Consider the following 15,216-nt stretch of genomic DNA (forward strand, 5'->3'; position numbering starts at 1 on the left):
ACCAAAAACAAACAAACAAACAAAAAAAAAACTTACTACCAAACAAGTTCTACAGTCTCATATATGGCTATTATTGTCAGAATTTTGTTTTCTTGCTCCAGCTTAAAAGAAACATGGTTTGTCACTATATTTATAGGAAGTTACTGACACCTGCTGACTATTCTTGAGCACTGTAGAAGGCAAAGAGATGACTGAAGTGAATCAAGCACAAACCATTCAAAGACTTTATTTTGCTGCTCCTACAAATAAGGACAGAATGCAAGTTCCTGTCCAAAAGAAAAACCTCCTGCCCCAACACATAGGCTATTCTGCCCTTGGCTTTGGATAAAGCTGTCAAAGATGAAATCAAGCTGGTGGCTCCTGATGGGCTTAAGGTCTCTCAATGCGTACAAGACAGAAAGCCTCCAATTGCTGCCAGAGACAGAAGAGAGAGCAAGTTTTGCCCATTTTGGGAAGAAGGAGGCTTCAACACAACAGATGGTAATGAAGTCATAGTAATCAATTGTATTTCAGGGCCTCAACAAGATCACGTGCTGAACCCATTACAACTTACCTGTTTCTTGCTAAAATGGATCTTAATTCTCCCAAAGCGCAGAACATTACAAAAACATAGCTGCTTCCTTGCTCAACCAGGACAAAACAGAAGTAAGGACTCACCTCTCCCACTGCATTCACAACTGGTAAATGTCTGAGTCCCATTGTCCTGAACAAGTTGAAGACTTGTGACACATGAGTGTTTGGAGAGACAGCAAACGGTGATGGGTTCATGTATGGTGTGACATCCTAAGTAAAAATAAGGATGATATCATTTACAAGACACATTTTCAGTACCTCAGGGAATCATTAACAGAATTCCTACGGTTCCTTAGTGCTAACTCCAATTTACTGATCTTTGGACAGGGTAGTAGACTATAGGCATCTTCTATTTCTCCACCAGTATGAAAATTATTTCACTTTCAAGAAACTGAATTTGTCATAAACAATTTACTTCAATGCTGTAATCCATGATCTTGAGCAAGAACCGTGTACCGCAGAAAGCCTCTGAGCAGGAAAATGCAGGTCCATGAAAATAAGAATCTATACTGAAAAAGCACTTTGGCCTACGCAGTAACCTTCCTGCCACAAAGAGAATAACAATCCTGCCACCAATAGAGCTAGCAGCACACTGCTGGTAGCTTCAGATAGATACCAGCAGTCTGTCAGCCTGATCTCACTCAAGCAAGAGTCTGATTTTGAGGAAGCTAAACTAGAAAGGCAGATTCTTATTCCAAAAGTAAAGCAGCTAYGTGGGACATTACCTCATAACAGGTATGAAGAGTGATTTCCACATGCAGGCAAGGCTAGCTGAATGCATGAGAAGTACAGGACGTTTTGTCACTGCACCCAAGAGCAGACTTGAACCTGCTCTCAGCATTTAAGTAAATGGAAAGTGTTCCAACACAGGATTTACGATTTACTACCGAGTCTACCCAAACTGGGTTCCCCCATCTTGGGTTAATGGGGGAATATATAAACGTTTAAAGGTTTGGGACAGTCCTAAACACGTATCAAGAAATACTGTCATATTGCAGTGCATCTCTTACCACTATCATGCGAGGGTTCAGCAATGTGAGGTCCAGGTCATGGATATCTGGATAGCGGGGGTAGTCCTCTAACATCTCTGCATGGGACAGACGAGGCTGACTCGCGCTCTATAATTAAAACAAATCCCACTGAATGGATTTGTCATCTTCCCAGACAGTACAGCGCACTCCAGGTAGACAACRTCTCCTACTCCCCCACACTCATCTTGATCTCCTCCTCCTCCCGTGCCCACACATACAACTTCTGGAGAGGTACTTGTAGCAGCTCATCTCATAAGGAGCAGTGCAAGCCCAAATCTACACCAGGTATTTAGCTGAGGGAGCAAGGGGTCTGCTCTCCAACTTGTGACACATCTATACTCAACACTGGAGGGCAGCAAACAGCCTTGTGGAAGACAGGCCTTAAAGACAAATACTCTTACTGATCTCAGTGATACAGTTAATACTTTCCAAGTAGGAACTTGGCACACAGCAGTGAAAATGCACAGTATATGCTGCTGGTTGCCCTATTGCTATTTAAGATCTGTCCTCTGTGTTCCAATCCTGATGAGATAGCACCTTTATGCAACAGATAGTTAACTTAAGCAATAACTGTCCTTTTTCCCAGAGGGGTGGAGAGGAATGTCTGCTTAAACAGAAATTCAATTCTTTTCATTCTAAAGCTGCAAGGGAGAACTAAATCAGCATTTTCCAGCTGCAGCTTTTARAGCATAAGATGTATTTCTCAAAATGTAAAAGCAGGTTAATTTTTTTTTTTTTTTTTGGCAACCCAAGAATATTCTCTCCAAGCCCCTCAGCTCAGAACGTGGGGATGTCTCTGCTACACTTCCAAATCAGGAAGACTCACCGACTGGCTCTCAGAATAACAAACTCCTCTGACGAGGAGGGTGACCAGCTGCGAGCGCAGGATCAAGCCATGAAAGGTCAAAGGTCTGAAGCGTTCCTCCATGGTCCACTCTTCACTGGGTGACTGGTCAGGGTACAGGTTAGGGTAGGGAGTGTATCTGTGATGAATTAAACACCACGTTACAAATTGCATGAACTTGAGGATAGACCCCAATAGAATAAAAAAACCCAGCTATTCATCTCTTTGCAACTTTCTCTTGAAGGTTTCAGGAGACTCTTGCTAGAGACAAGCAAGGCTTCTCTCCATTGTAAAGGAAAGCAGAGAGCGATCAAGTGCCACTACTATGGGCAGAGTATTTCAACAGTAGCAAAATGCAGATAGTCTCCCAACTTAGTTTCAAATCACACATTCCTAAACAAATTTACAGCTCCAAATTACTCAGATTTTAACAAATGCTGAAGCAACCTCACATTCATGACTCCACTCAGTGATGTCATGATCACTAGGTTAGCAAGTGCTTTATTATACCGGATTTCTGCTTGAAAATAATTGCAATACAAGTCTAGCCCAGTTTCCAGAAAAGTGATACCAGTATTATGGCAGCAGGCCATTAGTTCCCTTCCTCTGGAACAGGGCTTTGCAGTATCCTCAGGTTTTTGCAGACAAGACAGCATCAGTTTCTATACACCAGGCATTTCCCCAAGCATTCCATCTTGTCCAGGAAATATTTTTGGATAGGTACTTRAACAAAATTTAAGTTAACAGGTTGGACATCATCAGGCATTAGCCTAGGACTCAGTCAGAAGTGTCTAGCTCTGGCTGATGTGACCTGTCAAGTCRCTTCTCTTAAAAATAAATAAATAAATAAATAGGGATACTAGCACTGTTTCCTTTGACGTATGGGATACGGGGAGCAGTATGAAGCATTATGAGAAACATTGCTTCTATACATTTGTCCCTGCCCAGATCTCACCTTCTCTCTAGCATCTGCTGCAAAAGATCCTCCTTTTCGGGTGGCTCTTCTGTTGTTATGTGCTCATCACACATGTTACGCAATTCACTTGAAGGGTAGGATTTCATGGACTGACTCCGCTTGCGCTGCTCTCCCGCTCGGGTAAGGATGCTAGATTTCTGAAAACAAAAAGGAATTTTCAGGTACCCACTGAGCAGGTCAACAATTATCACAGAGAGATTTAATTATTCGATTACAGCTTTATATCACCAGATAAGGTGTTTCTCAGTCACTGCTGCTGCTACAGGTATTTGCAAAAAAAAAAAAAAAAAAAAAAAAAAAAAAAAAAACACAGAAGGTCTACACTCTCATTAGGCAGAGGAGCTAGAGTTTAGAAAATTTAACATCCTTTTTGCTAGAGCATATCACCAGTGCGTTCATTTTCTGTTCCTCTGACTTCACCCAGTTTAAGTTTCCCAAAAAACTAAAACATTCTCCTCATCTCACAAAGGGAAACATTTAGGCACTAATACTGATCTCAGTGGYGAGTTCAGTACTTCAGTGCTGAATCCAAACCTTTTTCCTCCTCTACCCTTGAGAGGTTACTTAGGGCTCTTAACTTTTGCTTCTTGGAGTGTAGCCTATTATTCTGCCTTTGCATGTGACTGGCAGAACTGAATGTAACCGAGTCCTCAAAAATTTTGCATTTTTGCAGTAGGTGCTTATGTCTAGTCTGAATCCTGCACTGCCAAAAGCCTAGATAACATGGAAAGGTGCCTTCTACCTGCACAAAGCTCTTTACCCTTCAACTTATTGAACAAGCCACTTCTCACCTTGAATTTTATGTTGTTGCTTATCAGCTGATTTCCCTTCATGAACTCCCTCTCATTGCCACGGTTCTCAGTCACTACAGGAAAGGCATGATGGACAGTTGTGCGCAGGATGCTGACAAGGGACTGGATCCGGGTGTGAGGGTAGACATACGTCAGGTTGGGTTCCATGATATCACTGGCTCGTAGCCTGAGGAAACGGAGAAAGCCAGAATTGCTGCATGCATCATGTCAGTGACAGAAGGTTGGCAACGGAAAAGCATGAAAACCAACTAGTCCCAAAAGAGAGATCCTAAAGCAACCTGCTGCAGTTTACTTCTGCCAGGTCTTGCACTGGTGTGCACATCATTGCTGCTCTTCTAGCAAACCTAGCATTTTTACACACTACTGAGAAAGGAAGCCAGGAGGGAAGAACGTGAAATTCTGCAGGAGCAAAGGCCAGCACAACAGTATTTTCACCAAGTTCCTGCTGAGCCTCAAAGTTCTGCTCCTCAGATCTCTACTTCTTCAGCCCTCCTCAGAAAGGGCTCTAGCACATCTTTACTGCTGCCAGCTTCAGGCACAGCTTCCAACCTCTCTCACAGCAGTTGGTGCAGCCAAGGCTAGAGAGCAAAAAGCACTGTCCCCCGACTACATCATTACTTTCTGAGCCAGAATCTATGACAAACTCACAGCCCTGCCAAGAAGAGTAACCTTACTTATCCATTTCTGCCTCTGTTTCCCACTCCAGGAGGGGCACTCCTCGCAGGTTCACATGGATGTCATAGATGCCTTTGTTAAAAAAGTCTCCTGTCCATTTGGCTACCTGCAGAGCAAACAAAAGGTCTACTGAGTTGCTGCTCCAGGTACAAGACTCCTTAGCTTATAGCCTGAGAAAAGAATCAGGACTAGCCAGCTTTCAAACAGAGAGTAAGAAGCCAGAGCTAAGACCCTGCACTCACCATGAGGGTGATCATTATTGGGAGCCCATAGGTGATCTCATTGGTGGATTCTATCAGGATGACAGTCAAGCTAATCGTCATGCGGACCACTCCCCCCAAGAATGCTGCTGCCCCAATCAGTGCAAAGGTTCCTGAGTAGATGTGATCCAAGCCAATATAGCTAGAGTGAAACACAGAGCCCAGAGATTAGAATAACCTAAMTGGGTGCTCAGTGTGCATCTGCAGCACATCTTTTACACACACACTCAGTGCACCTTTTGAGGAGGTTGGCAACCAGGCGTCCGAAGGCAGCCCCACAAAGCAATGATGGCACAAAAAGACCGCTGGGCACAGAGATCCCGTATGTCCAGCAGGAGAGTAAGAAATAGAGAAGGAAGAACAAGGAGAGCGTGACTGGGCTGAAAGTACCTGCAACACAAGAATAATCATGACTAAAGGGGCACGGGCCTGGTGGTCCAAGCTGGTAGTCTTGGACCATCCACCCCTCAGCTCCCTGCTGMCTGTTGTCTCACAACAGCTATATCGTCTTACAGTATAAGCACACACRAAGGCATTAAATGAATGAAAAAGATAGAAGTAGGCCTTACTTCCCATGAAGAGGGCCTTCACCACTAGGTGAAGTAGTATATTGTCAAACTCCCAAAACGATGAAGGCCTGAAGATGTTCTTAGCCTTGTGATTCTTATGACAGCATAGTTTCAAGCAAGAGGAAGCTCTGAAGCCTAAGTATGGTATGGGTACTGTCTCCTAGCTACTCACCATCCTGGTGGAAGAGTTGCAGGATAGCTGACTCCTGGGGGTTGAAGAAGAGCGTTGCCATGTCATTGTAGGTTTCATTTGGGCAGAAAAAGGTTTTGATGCTTGAATTCACATCTTCTGACATACTCTGATGTAGAACACAAAGGATAAAATTAAACTCCAGTCCCTATTATGTTTTCTTTTTGTGCAGAATGGGAGTAACCCTTACGTGCAGGACTTTCAGTGCACACTTTGGGAAGTTCAGTTCAAAACATGAATAGAAGACCTGAGACCTGCTGCACAAGTGTCTCCCTGATTCACAGGTCGAGCTACTTTACCAAAGCAGGAAAGCATAAAGGGCAGCTTTCACTATGACCCTGAGCTCCCACTAGTGAATGCAGGCTTTCACTGAAGTTCTGCACACATACTGTATGTTGTCAAGAGTTCATTTTATGCCAATGCTTCTCTGAAGGATGATTAATACTACAGAGGCATACACTCTTCACATAAGAACCCTTACCTGCAAGCTCAGAGTACCATTGCCACTATGACTTGTGGAAGACATCTGTCGGCATTCCCCCAATACCATGGAAGCCACAAAGACTACAACTGTAGTGGTCAGTGACACCAGCAGGCTCTCCAAGACTCTGCAAGCACACAGTAGAAGACACACACTGAAGTGAAGACATAATCAGTCCTAAGTCAGCACACAGCTCTGAAAAGGCTGCAGGAGGAAGTATCCTCAATAGACACCAGTTTGTTTAAAGTGCAAACTATGGGACCCTACTAAGTTGAGCCAAACTGTGACTTGATTGCCAGGGATTGCATTAACTCTACTTTTATATTTTATTTTTATTTATCTTCCCCAAAGAGGAGCTATTTCTGCCCAGAGAGCAAACAGCAGTCACACACAAAAAAAACACAGGGAAGGGTTCTGTGATGAGACTGTTCACATGGAAATTATGCTCTGTGGATCCTTACAGGTTAAAAGTCTACTGTATCTAAACAGCATGATGTGTAGTCTCTCTCTCTTTTCTTTCCTACCAGGCAAAACACTTTTTTTTTTTTTTTTTTAAGGCCTTCTCATTTAGGAATTCTGTCTACAGCAGACAAACAGCCATTTTCCAAAATTACACAGCAATTCCATCTCTAAATGAGAGATAGGGCCTAACTGACGATTTAATTAATCAAGATAATTAATAAATGAATGGGATCAGTTGTTTCTTCCACATCTGTTCGGCTATGCCTTAGAAAAATACTTCATGGAAATAAAGCTCTGGTTTGTTCAGCTATAGCAGTTGCTATAGGAGCTCTTTCTGTAGCACTTATAGGGGGATCTCAGCTCTCTTTATACCATCAGAGCAATTACAGAAATGGAGAAGGACATCTGGTTTCTGGTACTCCCTTTCAAGCTCCATGGATGTTTCATTTTGTGATTTCACTAGGAATAGATCTAGGATCCCTCAAACCCCTCTAACTGGTCTTTCTAGATCGATCACTTTAGGACACTGAACAAAGATCCGAGATACCTGCCCAAACCCAAGGGAGCACAAATACCTGACCAGCTTTGGCTTGGGATGAACATTCCGCATACGGTACTTTGCAAGCCTCTTGTTCAGGCAATTGAAGGTGGCTCCAAGAAGACCTCCTACAATCCCCATCAGAATGAAGAATCCTAAGTCCACAGCTGTCCAGAGGTGGCATTTTTTATCAGATTCAGAGCACTAAGGGCAGAAAAGCATAAAAACGCATCAGAGTAGTTGCTGCAATTCCTTACCAATACTTCCGTCTCCACAGCGGACTTTCATCAGCAGTGACCAAAGCTGAACAATCCTGTCTTACACTCTAAACACTACAGCTAAATATCAGCTACCCTTCATTCAAATACAAGTATGTATCTACAAAAACAGCAAGATGCACTAAAGCAAAAAGACCAGAGGGGAAAACATAGCATCACTAAAACTTACTTTAAATTCCCCAAAGTTCAGCAGCCCAGGAAGCTGGAAGGACCCCCAACTTCCAAACTGAATCCCAGAGCGGAAGAAATTCAGAGTGAAGGTGGCAGCCATGGAACAGAAAAGCTGAGGAAATAAAGAAGTGGAAAGAAATTAACATTCCAGATAAGACTGAAACAGTCAGCTCTTCCTTGAGACTTACAGCTGGAAAAGGGAACCTCAGAGCCCTCTGGACTTTTACAAAAATAGTCCCATTGAGGTTTAACTCCTATTCCCAGCTGCAAAAAAGATCAGAATGAGAATGGCCTATTACAAATATCTGATCTGCCTTCCTGAAAACATCAGGAATTTCATCCAGGTATTCCTGCAGTGAAAGTTCATGATTTGTCACAGATGCCAGTTTGCAGTTGAAAACTAATTACAAGGCACTAATGCAGGTTGTTAGGAGTTAGAATTGAAGTCTTCATCGGCTCGGACTGAGTTGTATGACATTTGGCGTAACAAATAGAAAAGGCATCATGAAATCCAGTACCTTTTCAGAACACCATCAGCTCTCTCCAAGCGAGGACTGAAGGCAGGGAAATCACCAACTTAAGKCACAAAACATTGTTGCAATACAGCTACCTGAGGCAGAGGGAAGGAGAAAGAAATCCAGCACCTGACCATTCTACGCCCACAGGGCCAGGCTGCAAGGAGTTTAGGCACAAAGTCCTTTCTCTCACCTACACTAAATCTGCTGGAGTTGTCCAGCAGTTACAGATATCACCAGACTCATTTCTGCTCTTGATCCTCTGCCACCATATTTCCTGGTCACTGACAGAGCAGACAGTATCTCTTCTCCCAGGACAGTTCAGGAGGAAACACAGGAAAATCTGAATGCCCTCACAGGCATGCCATCCTCAAAGTCCAGCTCAAGAAGACCTGGTCATTTACTCACCACTTTCCATGTAAGCCCCTGGTTCCAGAAGGAGGAGCCTTCTTCCAAGCTGAAAAGGGTGCCCCCAATTGGGGCCCCAAAGGCAGCTGCAACCCCTGCAGCAGCTCCAGCAGACACAAAGTCCCTTTTGTCTCTGAAATGAAGGGGATAACAATGTTAGTTTATCAAAGCAGAGCTCTGGAGGTGCTCAAGTTTGCAAAGTAAAGAACCATTCCTATTTAATGAACCAGGGATATATGAGTGGCAGCTGGGAGGAGGCCTGCCATGGCAGGCAACACTGTTTATTGAGAAGTCATTGCAGCATCATTCTCTTCTTTCAGAATATGAATATAGACCAAAGTACTGAAACACTATGTTACTGCCTACTATAAGAGAACAAATCCAAACCTTGGGTCTCCAGCATCACTTGAAAGAACCACAGAGAGGGAAGGATGAGATTTTGTCCAGAGTCAGGCTGACCAGTCTTCTCTGGAGCCTATCTTGGTAATAAAGGGCTGCATAACCTTGCTTGTTCCAGTGAAACCACTAACCCTTTAGACTGAAGGTTTTAAACAGGTAGGAATTTGTTGGCCAGTACAAGAAAACAGCAATGAATATGGAGACCAGAGCTGGGATCTGTTAAGGGCAGCATGAAAGAGTCAAGTTACACACCCCGATACTGCCTTGCTGCAGTAAGAGACTGCAGGACACTAGAGAAACTGGAAAACCAACTGCCCTCTTCCCAAGGAAGTCTACTTTTTCATCTTCCTCTCCCCTCCTGCTCTGTATCTTGGGTACAGTACCTGTCACTGCGGAAATAGGGAAAGTTAAACTGGATCTTCCTCAAAGAGATGCTCTGGAACTACAAACAGAGTAAAGATATCAGGAAAAGAAACAAAAAAACCTTCTTGTCTACAAAAGCAACCCCTTTTTCACAAAATATTCCTATGATCAATTAACCCTGAGACAAAGCTCTTCTGTCTCTACAACCCCAGCTACAGAACAGAGAAATGAAAACACGTGGAGAACTGCTTTTCAGTAAGTCATCAGTCAACCTATCAGCAGATTTAATTTACAGACACAGAAGTTGGAAGCTTACTCCCCACAGTTCTATTGCAAAGCAGTGGTGTGAACTGCTGGTCTCTACTCAGTTTTCTGGACAGTTTACTCTTGGCATACAAGAGATGTTTAGCTCTCCCCTCACATGGGTTTCAGACCAGCAAGCACCTTCCTGGAAAAAGGAATTAGTTTCTGCCCCTACTCAGCACAGACATCAGACATACCAACATCTTTTGAGCAGCACCCATGCTTCTGTGCCAACAAGCTATGAGTCAGCATCTGTACCAGGAGACTAAGAAACACCCCCCCYTTTTTTTTTAATTAGAAATGGTTTGCTTTAGGTCTCAAGCTCCCTCAGTATGTATGTCACTTCAGACCTTAACCTCCAGCTAAGGAGTTACCATCTCAGAAGGGAAGTCACCTACAGCCCTRTTGCTGGACACCTCTCAAGCCTGTACCACCCACATAATATGGCATAGSGAAAGAGCAAGCACACTCCTATCTCACCCCATTTAAATAGCAGTAATGCCTGTACACTTGGGAAGTCACAGTCTGGAAACAAGCAACAAAAAGCTAAGGACAGGAGTCTTATGACCAGTCCGTCCCCAAAACGAGTCTAAGATTATCCTAATCAAGTATGTGGAAAGGGAGAAGAACTAGGGTCCCCTCAAGCTGCTCACTGCAGCCAGCATTATGGCCAAGAGACAACCTAACCTAATATCATATTTCAGTTAGGAGTTAGGGAAGAGAAACAAGGCCTAGAGCCCCAGGCCAGCACTAACCTGTGGCAAACCTGCGCCCACGACAGCACCACTGTGGATCATTGGACCCTCCTTCCCAACAAAAAGACCTGGAAAAAGAGGATTGATGAGACAGCAAATTCTGCCTTTCCCTCCCTTGCTGCAAACATCAGGAGACATTGGCTCACCACTCCCAAGCCACGGCAGAGGCCCATAATCTTGAAGAAGAGCAGGCAGCTCCTCCCTGTCCCCCAGACCAAAGCTCTGAGATCAGCGATCTCTGCAGAAATATCTCCAATGACAGCCAAAGATGTTCAGGGTAGAGGGAAATGCTGACCCTCCCCACCCTCCTACTGCAGTCTGTGAACAGATATTCACAGACCTGGCACTTCAAGTGGGCAGGAGGATGCAAAGACAGCTGTTACAAGGACTCTGAACTCCCCAGGTTACTCTGTGCCCTGCTGCCTACAGCATAGCCTCCTTAAGGCTGCTCTAGATAACATGTTCTGGAGAATTCTCAGGCCTCCCTCTCAGACCGAGCCACAAAGAGCCATTTCTGACTAGATCACCTAGAAATGTATCAGTTCCCCAGATAGTCCTGACCCTTCTGCCTTTACGTGCATTCAGGTCTCATGACTTGGCTCCAATCCATTAGAATCACTTCACTAGAAAGGCAGAAGCAGCCTTCTAAGCCCTATGGACAGTTGCATGAGCACTTCCTGCTGTTAATAATTCTTTTTCCCAGCAAAATCAAGACATCACTGTCCCTCTTACCTCCCGCCACACTGAAGAGCACTCCCATAGCTTTGCACACCACTGTCCTGAGACGCACAACTCCTGGAACCTTTACCCCATTCAGGTAGCACTTAATCTCAGGAATTCCTGATCCAGCTGCCACAGGCTGCAGAAAGAAAAACACTGACACTGTGTTGCATCAGTATCATAGCTGACTGACAATCCTTCACCAGCAAGCACAGCAAGGGACCAAGAGACACTGCCTATATTAAGTACTGTAAGAAATTAGTCCTGTGAAGTCTGCTTGAGATCTTGGGGCAGGGAGTGCTTTAGGCAGACAAACCTCACACACCAGATCTGTGTGACAGCAAAGCGTGGCTGTTTAAGTGTAGAAGCATTGGACCTCAGTCTTACCTGGATCAGGACCAGAAGATTGGCAAGAAAGACAAAGGTCAGGTTGAACCCCAGCAGCTCCAGCAGGGACAGGGCAAGACATCCTTTCTCAGTGCATTCTTCCACCGCTACAGGGAGTTAAGGAAAACAACACAGCCCTGCCTCCCCCTCAACACAGAATCATTTAGGACTATTTGGGGGTCCCACCAGCATCAGGAGCCAAGCCTGCATTTCCTAATCCAGCCAGAGAATCTGACGTGACCCAAAAGAAAGCCACGCTTCTTTTCAGAGCTCCCAACTGAACTACAAGCAAGGGAAAACATTCATTACGCTTCCAGGGACTAGCCTTTTTCCACACGTCAATACTGGAATCATTTCTTGGTTTCAAGGACTGAAGCATCCAGGCAAGTAGAAAACTTGATTAATCAACAGCTAACTGATGGTAGAAATCTCCAAAAGAGCCAACTTGCTCTTTTAGCAAGGAAGGAAGATCACTGGAGTCTGACAGGAAGGCAGACACTATATAAAAGATACAGGTTTGTACTACCYGGAACTTGAGCTGCGTAAAGAGCCGTACAAAGAAATCCACAAAGAGGCCCACCTGCAAAAAGATGACAGACCTACTGTCAGAAATTACTACATACTAGTAAGAAAGACCAATGTCCAGCAAGTCCTACTAGAGATTATATGTATATAGGAGAACAGAGAATAAAGAAGGCAAAAGTAGTGTCAGAGTAAAGTAAAATTGAAAGCTCAGATTGGCTGCCTCCCTTGCTATAACTAGGACACATCCATCTCATAATTATTGCTGAAGTGATGCATTTCAGACCATTTGTCTGTTAGTACTTTTAACACCTCTAACATACTTTAGAGTACAGAAGAAAGCTAGTCTTAAACCTGAAACATACAGTTACCAGAAGCAATTTTTAAACACTCTAGAAAGCACATCTGCAGAAGATAGTACTTCAAAACATTAACTATAGTTCAACTATAAATTGACATCTTATTTTACTAAGTGTTCACTTCAGACAAGTTTCTCTACACACAGAATTAAAGGATTTGCTACAATACTTTGCAAAGAAAGGATAGCAAGATCTGAAAGACAAAGGCTCCCTGGAAAAAAAATCTAGCAATAATGTGCTGCAGTTCTCAAACAACAACTATACCTACTAAGACCTCCCCTTCATGAAAAATATGTTTTTTCCTCTTTACTCTTTGGCCATTTACTTTTAGTGATTCTTGCTTAGTGTTCTGAAATTTCTTCATTCAAACACCATGATCCTTACCAGTCCCGTGCAGACTCCAATGGCAAAAACCATCACCCACTTCACTGCTTCATATCTTCGGGCTTTCTGTTTTGGAACGGGGAGGGTGAAAAAAAGTAAAAATAGAAGCTATGTCAAAATAATAATTAATTTATACTCCAGACGGATTACAGCAAGAGTGACAAACCAACAGGAGATGGTGCAAATAGTGAATTGAAAATAAGGAGCTGAAAGCAACAAACACCTCACTTTAAACCTCAGATTCAGAACAGATGCTGGGAGGTATAATCTCCAAAACTATTTTTTATCCTTTTCATAGAAAAATCAAAACAGCAAACAATTTCTTTCATAAASAAAACAAACAAACAAACTTGCTCTGGTGAAGAATATTTCTACAGCTTTATCTCTCAAGCTAATGACAGACAAAAAAAAAAAAATCTTACCTTGTTGTCCATGCTCTCCAGAACTTCCAGGTATGGGTCATTAATGCAACGATCATAGTCCAAGCTCTGGAGAAATATCAAAAGGTAAACCAGAGTGAATCAGCTGTGACAGACTGTACCAAAAAAAAGTCTAAGAACAGAAAATCTTCTCAAAGATTACAGAAAGAATTACTGTCCTCACAGTAGATTTTGTGAACAAAAGTAAGAATGGAAAAGTTTCTGGAAACAACTTCACCTAAATATTTCTAATAGAGCCAGACCATGAGAACTAAGAAATGAAAAAACAGACCAAATTTCCTTGCCCAAGCTGAGAAAAATAAGTAAACTAAAGTATATGAGTGACTAAAAGCAACTTTAATTGAAGTAAATTATAAAGCACAGATTTAGACTTTTCTTTTTAAAATATCTCCAGTTTGACAGTGTAGATGATATCATTAGATCTTTGTATCTAACTTTTGACTACAACAGAAGTAGTAGATAGCAACTTCTTTCCAAACAATTTAACACACCAATTCTTAACCATATCACAATATGGAGTCCAAAGTAAGAGAGCTGCCTGTTCGCACTCACAAAGTACCATTAGCTTCTGCCTACATCAGCTTCACCTTTCCAAGCCAAGCAGTAAGAGGCTGGGCTACTGGCATGCACAGTAACAGCAAATACTCAAAACAGCTCAGGGATACCATATGGACTCAAAAAAATCAAAAAAGTTTCTGTAAGAATCAAGATCTGATGGCAAGATCTGCTTTGAGCCAGCAAGACAACAGAGAGCAGTAAGGCAACCATGACCAAGGAGTTACAGATACTTCCTACAGCTGCAAGGAGGTAAGACTGTAATGTGAGATTTACAGGCTCTTTTAAAAGGGGACAATACAGCAGGCTCAGAAGATGAACTTTCTCAACAGGACTCTGACTTGAGTATCAGATATTCAAGCTCTACTCAGCGCACAGGGCTTTTACCTAGAACTGCCAAGTTTCTTGCAAGTTGAGCTCCTAGTATTTCTTCTGGTGCCAATACAGTATCAGCTACAATGATCAAATTTGGGTACCTGTCCCATTATAAACTCAGATAGAGTGAAACCTGCCCACAGCTCTTTCCACATTAATTTCACAAGCTCAAGTTAGTCTCCCACCTCATAGTCTTTGCGTGGAAGGATCTCATCCTCTTCTTCATGAGTTTCTCCTAGGATTGTCTTTAAAAAAGAAAAAAACAACATGGGAATGGACTATCACCAGAAGAACAAATGCATGCACGGGTGTTTGCAACAGTTAGCATAGCCAGAACTAGGGAAGGCCTGTCTCGTTACTGCTTACGAAATCAGAGCACGGATTTACAGACCACCGCTCGAGCTCCGCACAATGGAGCCCGCCACGCAGCAGTAACGCGGAGCGCCAAACCCACGCCACAGCTTCCCTCAGAGCAGGAGGTTACAGAGAAGCCATGTCACGGGGAAACGCGGGAAGAGGGACGGGCACSGAGAGCATTTCCCGGCGCCGGGCAGCGGGAGGACCCCCTGCCGCAGCCGCCCCGCGCTGAGGGCGGCGAGCGGCGCTCTGCCCGCAAGGACCAGCGGCGCGGGCCGAGGTACCGGGGAGGCGGCCCGAGGCGCCGGGCACGGGCGCGGCGGCACCGCCCCGAGGGCCGCCCGGCTGCAGGTGCTCCGCGGGGCCGGGCAGAGGCCCGGTCGCGGGGCGCCGCGGCGAAGGCGGCAGCGCCGCCAGGAGCGGCAGGAGGCGCGGCGGTCCCGCTGGCGGCCGTACCAGCTCCTCGGGGGTGCGGCTCTCCCGCTCGCCGCAGCAGCAGCGCGGGCAGCAGCAG

The 15,216-nt window shown here is 44.2% G+C and overlaps 1 protein-coding gene across 1 annotated transcript in view; it reads right to left on the minus strand.

Moving 5' to 3' along the window:
• Positions 1 to 15,216, minus strand: part of CLCN6 (Cl-/H+ antiporter 6) — a 21,518-nt gene that overhangs the window by 3,331 nt on the left and 2,971 nt on the right. The window contains exons 2-23 of the mRNA XM_085309227.1: positions 15,159 to 15,210; positions 14,531 to 14,590; positions 13,398 to 13,463; positions 12,976 to 13,041; positions 12,224 to 12,290; positions 11,711 to 11,817; positions 11,336 to 11,462; positions 10,604 to 10,671; positions 9,566 to 9,624; positions 8,784 to 8,916; positions 7,859 to 7,972; positions 7,449 to 7,615; positions 6,412 to 6,538; positions 5,913 to 6,039; positions 5,408 to 5,561; positions 5,154 to 5,313; positions 4,911 to 5,017; positions 4,216 to 4,402; positions 3,404 to 3,561; positions 2,431 to 2,587; positions 1,584 to 1,691; positions 658 to 783 (exon numbers count right to left, since the gene is read on the minus strand). Coding sequence (XP_085165353.1) covers positions 658 to 783; positions 1,584 to 1,691; positions 2,431 to 2,587; positions 3,404 to 3,561; positions 4,216 to 4,402; positions 4,911 to 5,017; positions 5,154 to 5,313; positions 5,408 to 5,561; positions 5,913 to 6,039; positions 6,412 to 6,538; positions 7,449 to 7,615; positions 7,859 to 7,972; positions 8,784 to 8,916; positions 9,566 to 9,624; positions 10,604 to 10,671; positions 11,336 to 11,462; positions 11,711 to 11,817; positions 12,224 to 12,290; positions 12,976 to 13,041; positions 13,398 to 13,463; positions 14,531 to 14,590; positions 15,159 to 15,210 — 2,497 coding nt within the window. The remainder of the gene's footprint in view (positions 1 to 657; positions 784 to 1,583; positions 1,692 to 2,430; positions 2,588 to 3,403; positions 3,562 to 4,215; positions 4,403 to 4,910; positions 5,018 to 5,153; positions 5,314 to 5,407; positions 5,562 to 5,912; positions 6,040 to 6,411; positions 6,539 to 7,448; positions 7,616 to 7,858; positions 7,973 to 8,783; positions 8,917 to 9,565; positions 9,625 to 10,603; positions 10,672 to 11,335; positions 11,463 to 11,710; positions 11,818 to 12,223; positions 12,291 to 12,975; positions 13,042 to 13,397; positions 13,464 to 14,530; positions 14,591 to 15,158; positions 15,211 to 15,216) is intronic.

The sequence above is a fragment of the Rhea americana genome, unplaced genomic scaffold (assembly GCF_003343005.1).
Source record: "Rhea americana isolate MKP2758 unplaced genomic scaffold, rheAme1 scaffold_293, whole genome shotgun sequence".
Taxonomy (NCBI): Eukaryota; Metazoa; Chordata; class Aves; order Rheiformes; family Rheidae; genus Rhea; species Rhea americana.